This window comes from Lepidochelys kempii, chromosome 3 (assembly GCF_965140285.1).
Source record: "Lepidochelys kempii isolate rLepKem1 chromosome 3, rLepKem1.hap1, whole genome shotgun sequence".
NCBI lineage: Eukaryota > Metazoa > Chordata > Testudines > Cheloniidae > Lepidochelys > Lepidochelys kempii.
The window spans coordinates 186,539,976-186,558,743 of NC_136382.1; the positions used below are offsets into that span (position 1 = coordinate 186,539,976).

General features: G+C 40.7%; 1 protein-coding gene across 11 annotated transcripts in view; it reads right to left on the reverse strand.

Moving 5' to 3' along the window:
* The window catches only part of CLHC1 (clathrin heavy chain linker domain containing 1), a 33,741-nt gene that overhangs the window by 10,253 nt on the left and 4,720 nt on the right, over positions 1 to 18,768 (reverse strand). For 6 of the 11 annotated variants that reach the window (XM_073339302.1, XM_078852322.1, XM_073339298.2 and 3 more), the window contains 8 exons: positions 13,883 to 14,070; positions 12,134 to 12,264; positions 10,823 to 11,024; positions 9,747 to 9,862; positions 8,214 to 8,301; positions 6,122 to 6,228; positions 3,800 to 3,974; positions 1,603 to 1,805 (listed from right to left, as the gene is read on the reverse strand). In XM_073339302.1, coding sequence (XP_073195403.1) covers positions 1,603 to 1,805; positions 3,800 to 3,974; positions 6,122 to 6,228; positions 8,214 to 8,301; positions 9,747 to 9,862; positions 10,823 to 11,024; positions 12,134 to 12,264; positions 13,883 to 14,070 — 1,210 coding nt within the window. Of the gene's footprint in view, positions 1 to 1,602; positions 1,806 to 3,799; positions 3,975 to 6,121; positions 6,229 to 8,213; positions 8,302 to 9,746; positions 9,863 to 10,822; positions 11,025 to 12,133; positions 12,265 to 13,882; positions 14,071 to 18,332; positions 18,551 to 18,768 lie in introns of all 11 variants that reach the window. The other 5 variants (XM_073339295.2, XM_073339294.1, XM_073339296.2 and 2 more) reach the window with 3 other exon arrangements.

An 18,768-nucleotide genomic window follows, 5' to 3' on the forward strand; every position in this document is an offset into this window, starting at 1 on the left:
AAATAAACGATGGATACTTTAAGGATTTAGCCCATCAGATAAAAACCTCAGGACATTTTCATGTCAAACTAGACAGAGGAACTCATTCACAACATTCTATGTCAAGTTTGGAGAGAAGGGCTGTCAAGGTTCCTTCCCCACTCTGAATTCTCGGGTACAGATGTGGGGACCTGCATGAAAGACCCCCTAAGCTTATTCTTACCAGCTTAGGTTAAAAACTTCCCCAAGGTACAAACTTTGCCTTGTCCTTGAACACCACCAAGCGTTTTAAACAAAGAACAGGAAAAGAGACCACTTGGAGACGTCTTCCCCCAAAATATCCCCCCCAAGCCCTACACCCACTTTCCTGGGGAAGGCTCGATAATAATCCTCACCAATTGGTACAGGTGAACACAGACCCAAACCCTTGGATCTTAAGAACAATGAAAAATCAATCCAGTTCTTAAAAGAAGAATTTTAATTAAAGAAAAGGTAAAAGAATCACCTCTGTAAAATCAGGATGGTAAATACCTTACAGGGTAATCAGATTCAAAACAGAGAGAATCCCTCTAGGCAAAACCTTCAGTTACAAAAAGACACAAAAACAGGAATACACATTCCCTCCAGCACAGCTTATTTTACAAGCCATTAAACAAAAGAAAATCTAACACATTTTCTAGCTAGATTACTTACTAACTTTACAGGAGTTGTAAGGCTTGCATTCCTGATCTGTTCCCAGCAGAATCATCACACAGACAGCCCAAATCCTTTGCCCCCCCACCTCCAGATTTGAAAGAATCTTGTCCCCTCACTGGCCATTTTAGGTCAGGTGCCAGCAGGGTTACCTTAGCTTCTTAACCCTTTACAGGTGAAAGGATTTTGCCTCTGGCCAGGAGGGATTTTATAGCACTGTATACAGAAAGGTGGTTACCCTTCCCTTTATATTTATGACAAGGGCTTTGCCAAGACAGAGGCTGGGAATGATTAACTATCAGAATCTGCTTTATAGACATATTCTCAGAGGGCCTGATTCTACACTTCAGTGCAGTTTATGTACCGAGTGTAAAATGGTGCCATTATGATTTGCCAGGGTTTTATAACCACTTTGCACAGGTGCAAATGACGCTAAGAACTCATTAGGCAATTACCTCAGTTTCCATTATCATATTTAAAGAATTTCTCTGCAGCCTCTAGTTATCAGATTAATGAATCTATGATTAAACTACAGATGGGTCAAACTAGCCTCTTAGATTTTGAAACTTTAGGCTATGGAGTCCTCTACCAATCTCACACTAGTCTCTATGGCAGATCAGTCGGGAGCTACTGAAGCATGGTTCTCTGAAGAAATTCCCTATTTCCAACTGAACTAGTCACTTTAGTTGCTTTTAGGGTAACATATCTAGTTATTTATATTATTTACATATGCAGTGGCATCTTAAGAGCCAAATACTGCTTCCATTATACTCAATGAGAACAGAATTGGATTTTTACTGTGAATTTAAAATGTACAATTTAAAAATTTAGTCCAAAATGTTACCATGATAAGATTTAATTTTTAACCCTGAGATAAACATTTGATAGAAAAATGATGAAAGACAATCTAATAAATGCCCTGTTATTTACCGAAAGTGAGGTGTTTGAATTGCTGTATATAATCCATTGCTCCACAAATTTGGCCCTGTTTACACAAGCACAGAGCAGCTTTCTTGTGCACGCCACACTGACTGTAGGCAATCTGAGCCAAAGCCAAACACTTGGACTTGTTGAATGGTTCCACCTCCCCATAGTCATAAATCACATCCCCTGCTGCCTCACAAAACGTCAGCCTGAAGAAAACAAGGTAATAAAACAAACCAGATAGTCATTTGTGTGTTTTCATAACTCTGGAGCACTTCAGAATCAGTTACACTGGAACTGGATTGTGTGTGAAAATACCAGACTGACTGCTCCCCTTCAGCTCTTGTGCCCCTCTGCCCTTGTCCCCAACTCTGCTTTTGAGTTAGGTTGTTTCCTCCTTCCCCTTCCACGTGCTTGGGCCACAGCAGACAGAGATCTAGGAGCACGGAACAGACAGCCTCTTCATCAGTGCCTGTGCCATGTTAGCCATTGGTGGTTGGAACAGGCAACTGCAGCCCCTGCAGCTCTCCTGTATATGTGTGATTCCAGTTGGGGTGCAAGAACGTGTATGGGGAAGGGAAATGTGTGTTCTGCCCACTTTGTGACACCTGGTAAGTCAGGCAAAGAGTCTGCTGCTGAGTTGGGAACCTACTCAGGGCATTCGTGGGGTAGACACATAAGAACCTCAGAGGATAATCAGTGCAGCTGGCATAAAGGAACTGTGTGAGGCTATAGCAAGTTCAGTGCAGACAAAATGTCTGGAGATTTCAGATATTTATAACTTGGCCAAATTTGGATGGACTGCCTCAGAGGCAGGAAAAAACACCTCCCTGACTCCAATGCTACTCTAACAAATTTCAAGTTCCTACTCCAATGCATGGAGTCTCCAGAACTCTTCAAAGAAAGAATTTTTTTTAACATTGGCAAAACAACCTACTTTTCTCTAATATCATTCTCAGAAATGGTTTTGTTTAAACTTTGCGAAGAAATTCAGACTGAGGAAGACATCTGGCATGGAAAATTTCAGCCTGAACAGGTAAAGCTTTGCAAAGTACAAGAAACTGAAAATGGGGGCTTATGATGGAAAGTGTTAGGCACCCTTAACTTTGGTATTGCTACCAGCTCTGCCTATAATTCAAGTAATTTTAGAATTTTTTAATATTTCTACAGTCCTATTCTAAAGTCATAATAAAGCACTTCAGAGTGTGCGTCAGGCTGAGACATCTTTACTAACCTTATAGTTTTGACAAAAGGATGTAGACCTCCTGTCCTCCTCCACATACGAGGCCTGGCTTGACATTTCAACATAATTTCCAGTGTCCTATTGATTTAGCAATTACTATAATTCTAGTGATATAATATGCTATAATGGCTCTTTTGGAAAGATTACCGCATGAGGTAGGAAAAGCCATAAAGAGACATGCCCCATATGTCAGAATTCTAATTAGATTAATGCCATGCTGAACAGTGGAAATCTCCCAAACTGTTCTTGTGCGATTTCCACTCTTTTAAAATGCATCTGAAATGGATCTGGAAAACAGGTTCCTTCCAGTTTAGGATTTGATCCAAAAGCAAAATTGCAGAGGCACTATTAGTTCTGCAAATTTGAATTTGAATACTTCAATCCCCACAAATGAAAATACAGGGGGTGGAAGATAGCTTTGAGTTTCCAGTTCAGGTCTGTCTCTTGAAGTAATTGTATTAAATACTGTATAGATACTGCTGTTATTATAGAAACAGTCACATATAAGAGTAAAAACAAAACTTCTAGCTTTTCCAATAACTGAAGGTTTTTAATTTTTAAAAAATGGTACCAGAACAAAAAACAGTCTCACGATCTGATTTTCATATAACTTTTTACTAGAGTATAGGAGAAAAGGGGCCTGAAACAAAATTTTGGTCTGCAGCGATCTAACAAAGGCTGATATCTTAAATGAAATGTTGCATTCTGCAAAAATAGCTTTTCATGCTCTTCATTTTTCTTGGTTTATGCCACGGTGAATTTAATAAATAGCACTGAAGAACTGTATCTGCGAGATTGCCATTTTGTGATATTGTGTTTGCATGGTTCTAATTCACAAGAAAAGGAGAGTGATCTTTTTTAACAGGCAAGGCCTGATCACTTAGAAAAAGCATGAATGCAACTTTTACAGGGGAAGGGTACATACCCATATGAATCCAAGTACACTACAGGCCTACTTACCTTTGCTGTGTGACCCAGTGCATAACTAGATTTAACTGTTTTTCAAACAATGCACATTTGATTGCTTCCAGAGTCATGGCTGCACACAGAGGGTGTCTAACTGCAGCACTTGAGCTTATGAGGGCCTCAAAATATCTCAGCAAAGGGAGAATCCTCCCTTTAACAGCACCAAGAGCTAGAAGGAGGAAAAGGAAAGTCACTGAGCAAAATATTTTGGAAAATAGCATTTATATTTTTCCAGTAGTTGGGGTGGTTTTTTTTGCTTTGCTGATGTCCCCAGAATCTCCTGGACAAATCTGAACTAAAGGCTCAATCCTGCAAGATGCTGAGCCCCCACTGCTGCCATGCTAGTCAATGAGAATTGAGGCTGCTCAGTACAGAAGATGGTGGGCACATCACATGATTGGACATTATCTGTGGACACCTAAAGGCAAATTTTCATAGCAAAATGTGTGGATTTAAACCACTGAGGCTACATAGAGTTGCCTAGTGAAATGCCTGCATATCACTTTGAAAATGAACCTCCTAATGGTAAGGCTACAGACAGTTCACTATAAAACTTTCTGCATAGGATGTCGGTTTTATAGTTAAGAGTAAAGGCAACTTTAACCCAGTTTCCTTGCTTTGATCCTTCTTTTATTATTGATATATTATTACTTACTATTTGTATTGCAATAGCACCAATCATAATTGTGCCCTGTTGTGCTGTGCACTGTAAACCCCACAGGAAGACTCAGTCTGTATTCCCAAAGATTTATATCTAAGGCCCCAATCCTGAAAACATGTATGCATACACTTATCTCTGCTCACATGAGTAGTGCCATTGAAGTCAATGGAACATAATTTTCAGCAAGTGAGTAAATTTTTGCCAGATCGGGCCCTAACATAAAGCTTACTGTCTAATTTGTAATTCAGATTCTGAATATTAATTTAACATAGTTCTTTTGTACTTCTTTACTTTTGGTCTTTAACAATTGCCTATAAAGTGAAAAGAGGAAGAAGAAGAAAAAAATAATAATAAAATAAAATTCAGTGGTATTCTCAGCATTCCCTCCAGCACCTGCAGGCGAAAGACCAAGCTGCAACTGCTTCATCACTGACACCAGTGATGCTCACTGCATGTTGTGTCCTCAAATTCAAAGGAAGACAGAGTATGGAGGACTAAAAACAACCAAGGAACATGTCTGTATTTATCTCAGGCATGTAAACAGCATTACTGATCCTTACTGGACTGATAACGATCCGTATTTCACACCCTAATTATAAGCTGAATGGAACACTGTCAGGTGATTCAAACAACTTTTCTAGCTAATGCATAGGGCATGAAGGGCCAGATTTTCAAAGTTATATGAGCACGGTTGTGCACACCTATTTGCATACACTTAATTTATAAGTGGAAATAAGACAGTTTAAGTACAAGTATAGACAACTTCAAACTGGACCTTAAGGTCACTACTGAGCTGCACCACATAGGGAGGCAAAGTTGGTTTTATGCCTCCCCAGATTCTCAGCCTGACCAATGACTGAAATGGCCACCAGCGTAACTTAGCAAAACGTAGATAAGCCATTAGACTTCTCTACGTTTTGCTAGCTGCGGTGGGCTGTGGCCAAGAATTGAATGGAACTCTTTGTGTTCAGAGCTGCCCCGTCACCCAGAGCCTGCCACCCCCCTGAAACACAGGAGGAAGAGCAGGTGGCAAAGTCAGCCATGCTACCTTTATGCCACTCAAAGATTCCTTTGTGCAAGGAGAATCCAGTTGTGTGGCATCTTTGCATTGCCTGAGTGCAAAGTGACCAGACACGGCACCAAGAATCTGGACCCTTAGTCTACCCAACAATAAGAGACCTGTGGCACAGCTGCAGCTGGCCCAGGTCAGCTGACTTGAGCTCATGCTGCAGGGTTATAAAATTGCAACGTAGATGTTCAGGCTCAGACTGGAGCCCAGGCTCTGAGACCTGTGAAGAGAGTGAGTCTCAGAGGCTGGTCTCCAACCTGAGCATAAACATCTACACTATTATTATTAGCCATGCAGCCTGAGCCCCATGAGCCCAAGTCAGCTAACCTGGGCTCTGATACCTTGTGCCATGGGTTTTTTATCGCAGCATACCTTAGGTTATTTTTATATTTACTCTGAAGTGTTAAATGTAAAATCCAAACGCACAAGTAATTCACTTTTGTCCCTTCAAGGCTCCTTTCAATGTGAGTAATAGAGCCAGATTCTCAGCAGGCGTAAGTCAGTGTCGCACTATTTGAATCAACAGTGATGTCAATTTTTACCAGCTTAGAATGTGACCAACAGTATTTCCATCTAAATTCCATACCCTTAAATTTCATCATGGTTTCTTCATTGCGGAGAATTCCTCTAGGACAGTTTGCAGCATAAACTGCTGCAGCCTCATACTGACCATATGAAAACAATTCATTGAATCTAGGACAGATGAAGGAAAAGACAATGTAATATAGCACTGACACAAAAACAAAAAAGAAATGATCGGTTGATGATGTGGTGAACTAGCCAAGGAAGGAATTCCAGAAAGCCTAGAATCAAATGTCAAAGACATGGGCAATACCACGGCTTTAATACAAAGAATATATTAAAATATCTAGTACTTCTGTATGAAAGCAAATCTGGTGACAGCAAGTGGCAGTATTGAATGTCTCTCAGTTCCCCAAATTACCTTTATCCTCATCTTCATCTTTTGGTACACATCATCAGTATAGGCACTACACACTGGATCATAGAATGCTGACCACACTGCCTAGCAACTTATACAGTGTCCACAGTGGTGTTCAGGAACTGGATCATCAATGGAAAGCGGACCAAAAGAAAGGAGGCCTGACAAGGCATTTAAATGAGGAAATCAGGTTGCAAAGCACACAACACCAGCTGCGCAAGAGGGTAACCCAGAAAGTTGTCTACATCTGCATTAACTATTCAATGGTGAGATTCTGCCCATATTATGTTCTGCATGGGCTCCTAGGGGAGGGAGGGTGCAAGAAGCTTCCCCTTTGTGCTAAGAATGGCTGTTGGATAGTGTCATCCCTGATCCCCCTCAGTGCTGCTATCAGGCAGGGAGGACAGGGGAAGCTGATGCCGTGGTTTCCACACTGGCTTTTATCGCCAGCTGGGCATGGAGGACAGAGTGCACTGCACTTGCTCAAAGGGTGGCCAAGTTGCTGCTAAGGCATGTGGTCCCAGCCAGAATTCCTCCTCAGGGGTCCATCAACGACATGGTCTCTCTGCATCCCCTTCCAGTGTACCGGAGGGCAGTAGGAGTGAAATCTTGTCCCAAATTATTCCGTTAAGGGGAACCATATCTAGACTGGGAGTCCAGTTATCTGAACTCAGAGCCTATAATAATGATAGCCTATGATTAAGCCCCTGAAATGTCCCTACTAAAACTGGCTATGCCTCTATTATCATTCACCTCCTGACTGTGTCAATTAGATTTTCTCCTGAAAGACTGATTTGCTGCACTGCTGTTGGGTTAACAAATATTGATCTCCAGAAAGAAGCTGTTGCAGTTAGATTTCAATGTTATATTTAAGATGCTGATTTGGGAGGCACTGGTATGGTGGAATATGGCCTTTCAGCTCACGGATCAAACTGAGGTCAAATCCAGTCTAGACTGGTAGTACCTGGAAGCTGTTACCATTTCATGGTTATTCAGTGGACAGTGTAAAATGAGTTTATGATCTCATTCCAGTTCTTAGTTGCAAGAGTTTTAAAGATATTTAGGCACCTAAAGATGAAGACAGGCGCTCAGTGGGATTTTTAAAAGCACCTAACTCTCAACAGGCACCTAGTGCTTTTGAAAATCGTACTTGGTACCTATTGGTATCTTTAGGAAAAAATCTAGACCAAAGTAATCTCCTCAGAGGTGTTCATATCACCAACAAACAAACCCACCTCCACTGCTGGTACCTTTGTTGGCAGTTTCAGCAAACAGGCAAAGGATGGAATGGACTGTAAAGTTAAAACTACCCTTTACTCCCCAAAAGTGATCTTCCAGGACAGGGCTGACTCACATGAGTAGAGCAGTGTGGAGAAGCTGCTTTTGCTACATCTGGTCTGTGGATAACCAAATGTTGTTTAGATATTTTTTAGGTCAGGCTTGACAAAGCCCTGGCTGGGATGATTTAGTTGGGGATTGGTCCTGCTTTGAGCAGGGGGTTGGACTAGATGACCTCCTGAGGTCCCTTCCAACCCTGATATTCTATGTAGGTCCGCAGGGCTGTCAGGCTAGCAAGCACATTTTACAAACACCAGACATTCACAAAAAGAAGAAAAGAGTGCTCTTTTTACAAAATCCTAATTTGCCCTGGAGGGACTGCATTAAACATGATATGTTATCCAAACTCTGTAATGCTCTAAACTGCTTACACAGAGTATAAGAGTTGCATTCTATTTACCTTTCAATATATTCAAGCAAATCTTCAGCCTCTTTACTCTTGCTGGGGTCATGTTCAAATATATGAGAGATGCTAAAGGCAGCAGCAGCTGAAAGTTAGACACATCAATGGGAGGTAAATGTGTTATTATTTCAATAGACAAAATCAGCATTAACATTGCAAGAGTACAAGAAGAGAATAGATTTTGATCCATAGAAATGTGTCTTTCAAGAAAGATGGGTTTACAGTTTTAGCCAGGCTATTTTGCATTAGCAAGCAGGAAAGGGACCTTCTATAAACTAATGCATGTTTCAAGCGTTGAAAAGACGGAAGAAGTCTCCCACAAGTGGAAATGTAATTAGGAAATGATTTCAATGAGGGCAGGTAAATTCTAGGACAAAGTTTCCCTGTCTATGTCCCCAGACACATACTCTTAGCATGCCAGAGATTAGGAATAAGAGGTGACACCCTAACGACCAAATTCTACTCATTGAAACATTCTACAGTTCCACCTGAAACCAATGCAGCTGCACAGAATGTCATCAGGGTAGAGTTTGGCCCTTAGCTCTGGGACAAGAGTGGAGACCACACTTTAAACTCCAACTAGCAGCAAACAACATACATAGGGACAAATTCTGATTTCAGTTACACCCATGTAAGTCCACTGAATTCAGTGCATAGATTTACAGGGATATAAATGGGAGCAGAATTTGACCCACAATCTAAAAGCCCATTAGAAGGAGCAGAGTGGAGGAACATAAGAGGTATCTCCCTTGATCTGTCTAACAATACAAGTTGAGAGCAACAAGTAAGATTCAATTTGATGCCAAGCGCATCACTGCACTCTACTCATGCAGCACCTGAGAGGATCTTGACAGTGTTTGGAGTGTGCTTAAATGCTCATAAAAAGGCTGATCATGTCAGAAGGCCTAAGGCAACCGACTGGAAAACATTTTAAAGATCCTTCACCATCACTACATCACTTGCCTAAATAACCTGGATGATTTGAAGTACGAGTAGCAGGAGACCTCTGTGACTCTGGAAAAAAACCTGAGGGATTTGGGTAGCACATGAGAGGTGGAGACTGTATAAACCACCTCAGGACACCTCAACTTCATCTTAACTGTAGTAAAACATCATAGACCAAATTCACCCCTGTATAACTCTGGCGAATATTTTCTATACCTTTATCAGATTTCTGGGCAAAAATCTTATTTTCCTAAAAGCTAGACACATGCAGCATCATGCATAGGGGAAATGGATGACCCAAGATCATTAGGGATGGGACTTTCAAAGGGACCTAAAGGAATTAGGGGCCCAACTTCCACTGACTCTAAATGGGATTTGGACACCTAATTTTTTCAGGCCCCTTTGAAAATCTCAACCCACATTTAAAAAAATAAAATAAAAATGTATAGGCCAGATTCTCAACTGGTATCAATGGAGCCATGCAATCTTATATCAATGGAAATAGACTAATTTACATGAGCTGAGAATCTGGTCCCATATTTTCCATGCTTCATAATATTGTCTGCCTATTTTTACTGGTTTTACCTTTTACAACTTCCTTCTTTTCCATGACTTGAGAGAGGAGTTCTTGCAAGGAGGTGCTCTTGTCAGATTTTGCCCAGGCAGACACAGCATTTGCAACCAATGTAATTCTATTATAACTATAAACAGTTTAAGAGGGAATCGAACATTTCATTAGGATCAGTGTAACTTCTCAGTAGTTTCCTATGAAGGATCAAGTTCATGCTAACCCTTAACTTCAAGGTTCTATAAAGCTCGACCTCTGCCCACATCTCTTCTCATTCTAATCCCTCCTTCCCTCCCTTCCACCCAAACCTTCCTCCCCAACTGCTTCCCTTTTATCCTTCTCCTACTCTCATCTTTGTGCTTTCCTCTTTGCTGCGCATTACAGATGGGAGTCTTTGTCTGTCCTAATGTAAATGGTACTGCTTCCTTTGAAACCCTTTGAAAATGCACTTCTTCCAAGCATCATTAATCCACCAAACATAGGAAGGCTGTCATATTTATGTCATTAAAAGCCTTATTCTGATTTGTATTGAATGCATCTTCAAATCACCAGCATACTATGAGCTAGATTTCCAGATCGCAGCAAGCTGCACTCAATTTATCTAAGGCACCTTTCATCTCTCACAATCTAAGAACTGATGGAGGGGGGGGGGAGAAGGGGACAAAATTGCCCCTAGTGTAACTTAAAGCAGTCTAAGGGCTACTCTAGATTATACCAGTTAGAGTGGTCCCCTCAGTGCCACTTTGCCAACAGGGGATCTTCATCACCTGTCATCCAAGTATTCCCCCTACATCAGGGAAATCTCTGGCTGCACACTTGAGGCAGCTCTTTATCTCTTTTGTGCTGCTGGAGCAATAGACAGAACAGGGAGCCAGGACCTAACCCTAAATGACCACACTGCATGCTTTGTCAGTTGACTATAAGCTCTTAGGGGCAAGGAATTTTGCAAAGTACTGAGCACAATTAATACTGATATTGTTAATACCTCTATAACAATTAATAACATACCAAAGCTAAATCCATGTGACAGACAGAACACTGTAGAGAACATCCCTAACATAAAAAAAATATGTTGTAGGATGAACACTTGTACCTCAGTCTGAGTTTCTCATTCACTGCCTCTGCCTTATCTCGTAGTTCCAATGAGTGCTTGAGTTCCTGCTCTAGGCCAGCCTTGTTCTCCAGAGGGATGTATTTTGATATCATGTCAGCTTTCAGTTCCCGCACTCTCCCTTCCAGCTGAGCAAGGTGTCTAGAAAGAGCATCTAAGCTGAGAGATTCTTCTACAGTCAGACCTGTTGAAGAAGGAAATGTGTTTAATGAGCTCTTAATTGTGACAAACACATGTGGATACAGAAACTGTGGGACATGTAATTTGCTAGGGTTCTCTAATCTGAAAATCAAAACTGAACTTTGCAGCTCAGACATAATCCAAGTCTTCCTTTACTTTAGAGCCCATCTCTATTAATAAGTGAAAACGAATAATGTATAGAAGGTGATAAAAGTTTAGGGTTCAATAATATTCCAGAGCCGTAATTGAATCTGTTAGTTTTTGGTGTAATGTTCCAGCAGTGAGGACTTAGAAACAAATGTACAAATGCTGTGTTATATACTATAATGCACATCTAGTTATTTAGATTCCATTTGCTGAGTACTGACCAAACATTACTGGCCAGATTGTGACCACCTTCTGAGCAATGTGAGAGAAAGATACTATCTCCCCTGGCACTGCCACACACAAGCTGGTCACAATCAACCCTTGTTCGCAGTGGGGGAATTCAGCTCTGCTCTACAACCCCTTCGTGCTGGCCTGGCTGCACTGACTCCGAGTGGGATGTTCCCCATCCTAAGAAAACCCCCTGGTGCAAGAGGGTCTGTGCAGCAGCCCCAGAGATGGCTCTGCAACCCCTTGCAGAACGCCCTGCCATAACGAACATCCTAATGTAGGCCAGGGACAGACACAGGAATAGAAGGGGGGGGGGGCAGGGAAGGGGAGAGAAAAAGTGGTTGAGGCTTTCCTGTGCTCTAATGATTCTGCACTCCTGCAATTGCCAGTAGGGTCCATTGCAGCAGTAACAAGTTAGAACAGACCTCAGGGATGCCCCAGGTTGCACAAATGGGTTTAACTGGTCCCCAGCTGCTCCAGAACCAAGGAGATACAAGTTCTGTAACAGTCAGCATGCTCCCCAGGACTACCAAAGAGCTCTGGAAGGCATTATGCTCCCTGAAGCATGAATCCTTCCAGAGCTTCCACTGGGCCAGCGAGGTTCCATATCAGCCAAACATGGGCTAGTGCCTTACAGGATCACTGCAGCCTTTTGTGTATGTGGCTTCTCTTTAGTTAAGAGTAAAGCTTTAATCCAAAAGAAATGCTCAGGCTGCCTAACAAAATATTGGTCTTTACCTGGTATAGGCTTAGCAGGGTTTCTCTTTTTTCTTGGAGTCAAAGCTTCTGTAGAGGGCACTTTATTAATATTTCTTATTTTCAATATCAGATTTTGAATTCTAGCAGAATTTCTCTCAATAACTTTTACCCTGGAATAAAGAAAAGATTCTCCATTTTCTTTTCTACATTTTAGAATCCTAGATCATCAGGGCAAGCAGATGCTATACTAAGTTTGTCACGACACTATTCTGTCATTCTGTTACTTGTGTTCCCTAACATGCCATATTAATTGTATTTGATTCTGTTTGTGGCTAGGCAGCATTTCTCAAATGCAGCCACCAGGGGCTTTTCTTGCAACTGTGATGGGGTGGGGGTGAGTGGCAAAATAGCAGCCTGTCCCCGTCCTTGTTGCTCCTGGATGCCCCACCTTAGTGTTGATTGCTGGGGCTGTCAGCAGAAAGGCTCTGCCCCCCTCTGGAGACACCTGGGGCACAACCCTGGAGGATCAGGCAGCCAGTGAATTCCCCACCTTCCCAGGGCAGTGGGGCTCAGGCTTTGGGCTTCAGTCCTGGGGTGGCAGGGCAGAAGGTTCTGACTGAGGGACTTTGGGCTCCAGCCCTGGGCTCTGGCTATGAGGCGGCAGACCCCAGGCTCCAGAGCTTCAGACTCCAGCCCCCTACTGCCTCTCCCAGCTCCCCATCCAGGGCTTAATTTGTCCCCTGGCTTGGCAGGGCTGAGTATGTCTACTGTGAAAAGTGATATTCACGTTTGTTAATAGTCTGTTCTGAAAAGTGATTTCTAGCTAGCAATCAATAAATAATGTTTTGGACATGTCTATGTGCATATTTATTTGTTTTTCCTAAAGCTAATTAAGTATTTTAGGGAAAAGTGTGAGAGTGGCTGCCAGCAAGAGTTGGTGGCCGTACTCTAAGGTCACCAAAAAAGTTGTCCTGAGAACCCCTGGACTAGAGGCATAGATTCATAGATATTTAGGTCAGAAGGGACCATTATGATCATCTAGTCTGAGCTCCTGCACAACGCAGGCCACAGAATTTCACCCACCACGCCTGCAAAAAACCTCTCATCTATGTCTGAGCTATTGAAGTCCTCAAATCGTGGTTTAAAGACTTCAAGGAGCAGAGAATCCTCCAGCAAGTGACCCGTGCCCCATGCTACAGAGGAAGGCGAACAACCTCCAGGGCCTGTTCCAATCTGCCCTGGAGGAAAATCCTTCCCGACCCCAAATATGGCGATCAGCTAAACCCTGAGCATATGGGCATGCACCTTCTGATAATCTTATCACATACATACAACTATATGACACCAGTAAAGTACAGGACAGTAAAGAAAGCCACATAGCAGACTGAGGGAAAGTGAATAATTCTTCCTCTGTTTTATACTTCTCATATTAAACAAAGTATCCTAATATAATACATTTTGACAATGAACCTTCACTTGGAAGTTATACTGTCTTTATTTTACAAATGGGGAAACTATATGTGTTTAACTCAAGAGCCTGATCCTGCAGTACTTATGGGGGCCAAATCTCCACAAGAATTGCAGAATCAGGCCTGGAAATACAAAAGTGAAACTATTCTTTTAACAATTACACAGCCATTTTGGAACTTCTACCTAATGAATAATAAAAGAATAAAACTAATTTTTAAAAATCACAACTGTGATAAACTAGCTACATTTTAAATTATTTACACACCAGAGTTAGTATCACACATGTTGCTTTACACAATATATTAGAGGTGGTCTTACTTGTCTTCAAGTTGGATTGTTCTTTTTCTATAACATATTAGAGTTGTAGGCTCAAATGCTAGAACTTTCAATTTTCCATGAAGATAAAATGCATTCCTTTGGCCCTTTTTTATCGCTTCAATAAATGCATCATACTCCTGTTTGATTGAAGTCAGAATGTTCTTGTACACAGTAACATGCTCTATTATCTGTGAAGACATGTTTTTCCATCTACAATGCGATATACTGACGTGGTTAATAGAACACCCCTCCTGACTCCCAGCAAATCTCCAAACAACACAACAGTCAGAGTAAATAGAAACAACTGGACACAGTGCACACTTCAAACTGCAGCACTGTGCTAATGCATCAGAAGCAGAACATAAAACTGACAAAGTCTGTTTTCATTGCCCAAGCTGATGAAAGTGCACAAACTATAAAGTGGTGACAAATGAACTCCACACTTCTTTCAGTTTAAATAATCTCAGATATTATTGAAGTTAAGGGATAATTTTCAGGACATGTGAACACTAGTCTTTATGCAGCTAGAAGAACCACTTTTCAGCAACATGAGATGCTTTCCTCAATAGGTACTTAAGCCTGATGCCTTCAGAGCACTTATAGTTCTGGAAAGGTTAAGGAGGAAAGGACCAGGCTATGCCAATGTTTTTTTTAAATAGTATAAAGCATTAGCTCAAACTCACAATTTGGGGGAGGGGGGGGGTTAATCCTGCAGCCCTTACTCATGCATGCAAAGGATGCAAAAACTGATTTTACATGCATGTAAAATTAGGTATGCAGAAGTCCCAGTTTTGATTCCTGTACATTACACCTCTCTTGGCAGCTGAAAAAAGCAAAGCACAATACAGAGAGAATCCCTTAGGACACAGTGGAAGGCTTTCAGGATCCTCAACCTTATTAAAGAGCAGCATTGATGGGCTCCAAAAGGTGTTATATCCAGTCCTCCTCAGCTAGAAGAGTCCCCATAACTGTGAGCATGACATATGAGAGATATGAAAGTGGAGAAAAAATGGGAGAGCTCCTCACTGACAGAGCAGAGGACTCTTCAAGAAACAAGTTTCAGAGTGGTAGCTGTGTTAGCCTGTATCAGCGAAAACAAACAGGAGTGCTTATGGCACCTTAGAGACTAACTAATTTATTTGGGAATAAGCTTTTGTGCGCTAAAACCTACTTCATCAGATGCATGGAGTGAAAAATACAGTAAGCAGTGTGTATATATATATACACATACACACACACACATATACACTGCACATGGAACAGATGGGAGTGGCCTTACCAAGTGGGGGGGTTAGTGCTCACGAGACCAATCTAATTAAGGTGGAAGATAGAAAACAAGTTAGTTCTGTTTACATGAGAAAATGGAATTAGGAGTTTATCACCAGACCTTTATTTCTCAGACATTTACTGTACGTTATTAAGATCTTTCAGTTTGAAAGTTTGCAAGGGGGGAAAAATATCAACCCTTCTGAGACTTTACGTCTCAGGTTCTGTCTGCAATTAAAATGGCCAAGTTCAAGAAGGGAGTATATAATGGAATCAACAAACTAATTTTCAGTGTAGCCAATCAGCTGGGTGCCACTATAGATTTTGATTTATAAAGTCAAATGGATATTTACAGGAATAAAGCAGAGGCCAAGATTTTTCCTGTGAATACTGAGTCAATTTATGTAGTATTAATGGACATCAGATCAACTGGTTTAATGCATTTTAAATACCTTTAAAATGGAATATAGCCATAGAATATCAGGGTTGGAAGGGACCTCCAATCCCCTGCTCAAAGCAGGAAGAATCCCCAACTTCCTGTTGGGGATTGGTCAATGGGGAGTATCAGCTGGTTTTAAATTGCCAGCTCACTGAGTAGCTCCCTCACAGAGCAGTCAAACTCCATTTACTTGAGGGGAGAACTATTCAATACAAAAACATCAAAGTAAAAAGCCTTCAGAAATAAGGAATGGAACCTCTGATGAAGAAATGTTAAAAAGTAGAAGCGTTTGTGTGAAGCTTTGAGGAAATTCATTATCTTGCCACATCTTGACATAAGGGACAACGTTCAGGGCAAAAGAAGGAGCATACCTGTGCTGGTATTTAAAGACTTTCTATGAGTGTCATTGCCCCAAATTGTTCTAATGGTAGGTTATTCCAATTCTAATGTATTTTATAATGGCTGTGCAGTGAAGTGACTTGGTGGTCTCACTCTAGTTCCTAGATGTCTACATCACAAAACCACCAACAAAAGGAGAGCATTTGTTATGGCTCTCCGATAAAAGGCCAGACGTTATAGCCTGATCCTGGGCTCCAGTCAGAGTACTCAATGCAACTAGAGGGACGGAAGCGCAAAGTCGCATTAATCCTAAAACAAGTAAGCAACAGTCTGATCTCCCACCAAAAGTTAGAGCTGCTTTAACTTACACCAGCTGTCAACAGTCCCAAGGGGCAGTTATGGCAGCCAGAGATCACAGACACCCCCTAGCCAGGGTGGATTTGATTTAAATCACTCGTCAGGAAGACTCAATTTGATCATGGATTTCTACATAGAAGTGCATTCTCATTGGTTGTTATAACCTTAATACATATTCTTCATAACTCAGAGATTGATGTAGGTTTCATTTTTAGAAGGTACACACTATACATTTGAAAGTGATTTTGAAAACTTTTCAGATTAGTTTTACAGCTACATCAGAAGAGGAATGATTGTTTGGTTATTTCATTTACCAAAAATAACTGAAGCAGATATTTATGAAGTCATTGGGAGGTGAACTATCCCCAATTCAACAGGTTAATCATTAATATTTGGAGGATTTTCTTGCCATGCTGTATTAGGAGGAGAACATCACCAGACAGACATTTAAATTGTTTTATTTAACTAAAAACATTATGTATTCTGGATTTTTTTCTTCAACGCCAAACATATTTTAACAAAACAAGCATATTAATTTTTTAATTTAGTTAGACATTCAAGTTTTTTCAAATCAAGTTTGTTTTTGTTTAAAATTGTTTTTAACTAAAACAGTTAGATGAATTAAAAAAAAATCAAACTATGTCAGCCAGGTCAACATGAGAAACTTAAAATATTGGCTTTTGCAGCTAACTCATTCATCGTCATCTTCATTTTCCTGTTTGTTCATAATCTGGAAAAGAAAAAACAAGCTTTCCTGCTTTTTCAGGTCCTAAACGATTTCTCAATTTGGAATGAATTAGTCCAAAAAGGAAGAAAATAATATTTCTACACCGGCAGAAGCTACTACAGTTAAAAGTGAGATCATCACTTCAACAATCTCTGAATCCAAGTGCTTGAAGTGACCTCCACCAGTTCACTGGAGAGACTTTCTTTAAAACATCAAACTTATATTTCTTGAATGCTTCACCTTTAGCTCTGAAGTTTATTACAGTTGGCATCATGGAGGGATGATTGCTGGATGTCCATGTCGTAGCCAACTACTCTTCTTCAGCAGTTAAGGTTTGACCCTAGTACCAAGTATTGAGAATATTTCCAAGAAAATGAGCTGGAGATAGTGCTGGTCCCATTTGTTTTTTTAATGCCTGTAATTTAAACTCTGTCATTGCACTTTTTTCTTTTTCAGATCTCACTCAGTTCCTTCCAAATTTCAATGGCAGCAGCAATAAAACAGTTATTTCCCTGCATTTTGTTCAAGGCTACAGAAACAGGTTTCAGGGTACTCAGCATGTGTTCAACATTTCTCTTAAGCCCAATGTTGAGAACTTTGGCTGTGACAGTGCCATCTATGTTTTCATGATTTTGTTCACAAACGGTCATCAGTTCTTGATATACAGCTCAAGACAGTCCACTACTGAGTTCCATCGCATGTCTTGTGGGAGTTAGCTTGGTTCCTCCCACTTTTTTCAAAGCAGCCGCTGCAAAATGGTGGTTAGGGAAGTATTTTGCAATTTCAACAACATTAGCCTTTATTTCTGGAACACTGAAATCTTTGGCTAGGAGGCGCATCAAATGAGCACTGCAACCATATGTTATTAGCTTGGGACTCTCTTCACTCTCCTCTAAATCATTTCTTCTCATTTTGGATACATTTGCAGCATTGTCTGTGACCAAGCTGCATACTAGACATTTGAATTTTTTTTTTCAGTTTGTTATAGCTTTTACTTCTACTTCTTGTAAGTATGCTGCTGTGTGTGCGTATTTCCTGAAGACGTTCCCTTCTTCTCGTCACACAAGTACATACAACAGGATTATTGTGGACTTTGCTCCCCCATCAAGACTCAGGTTAACAATTCTACCCTCTAGACCTTTTGCACACTGCTCGATTTCTTTCATACACTTTACCCAGCAATTTGCCTGCGACATCTGCTCGTTGGTTGGACTGTATCCTGGCCAGAATGACTGAACCATGCTAATGAAGTGTGGGTTCTCAATCATACGGCAAGGAGAATTTGTTGCATATACAAACCGAGCAATTTTTCCATCAATTACCTCTTTTCGTAATCTGCTGGTTCTTATCACAAAGATATCTATGGTTGTTTCTGGATTATGGAGATTTTTTTTTGCTACAGGTGATATACTGTGGCTATGTGACATACATGATGTGACTGAAACATTATCATTGGCAGATAACTCTGAAACTATAGAACATAATGGTGATCTTGAAGGTAGATAATCTGCAGAATCCTGTATGTTGAGGATGGATTCTCCTAAAAAAATAAGACAATGCAGTTATTATTACCATACTGCTCATTTTGTATTATTAATTTCATTCACTGACACTAAGTACTAATTTAAAGGTGAAATTGTAAAAGGAAGATCTGCCTATTTCAGCTATTTTTATCACATTTATTTTTTATCACAACTGCATCTAAAATGATAGTACCAGAGAGTAACTAACAACTATATTTTTTGCTCAAACATGAGA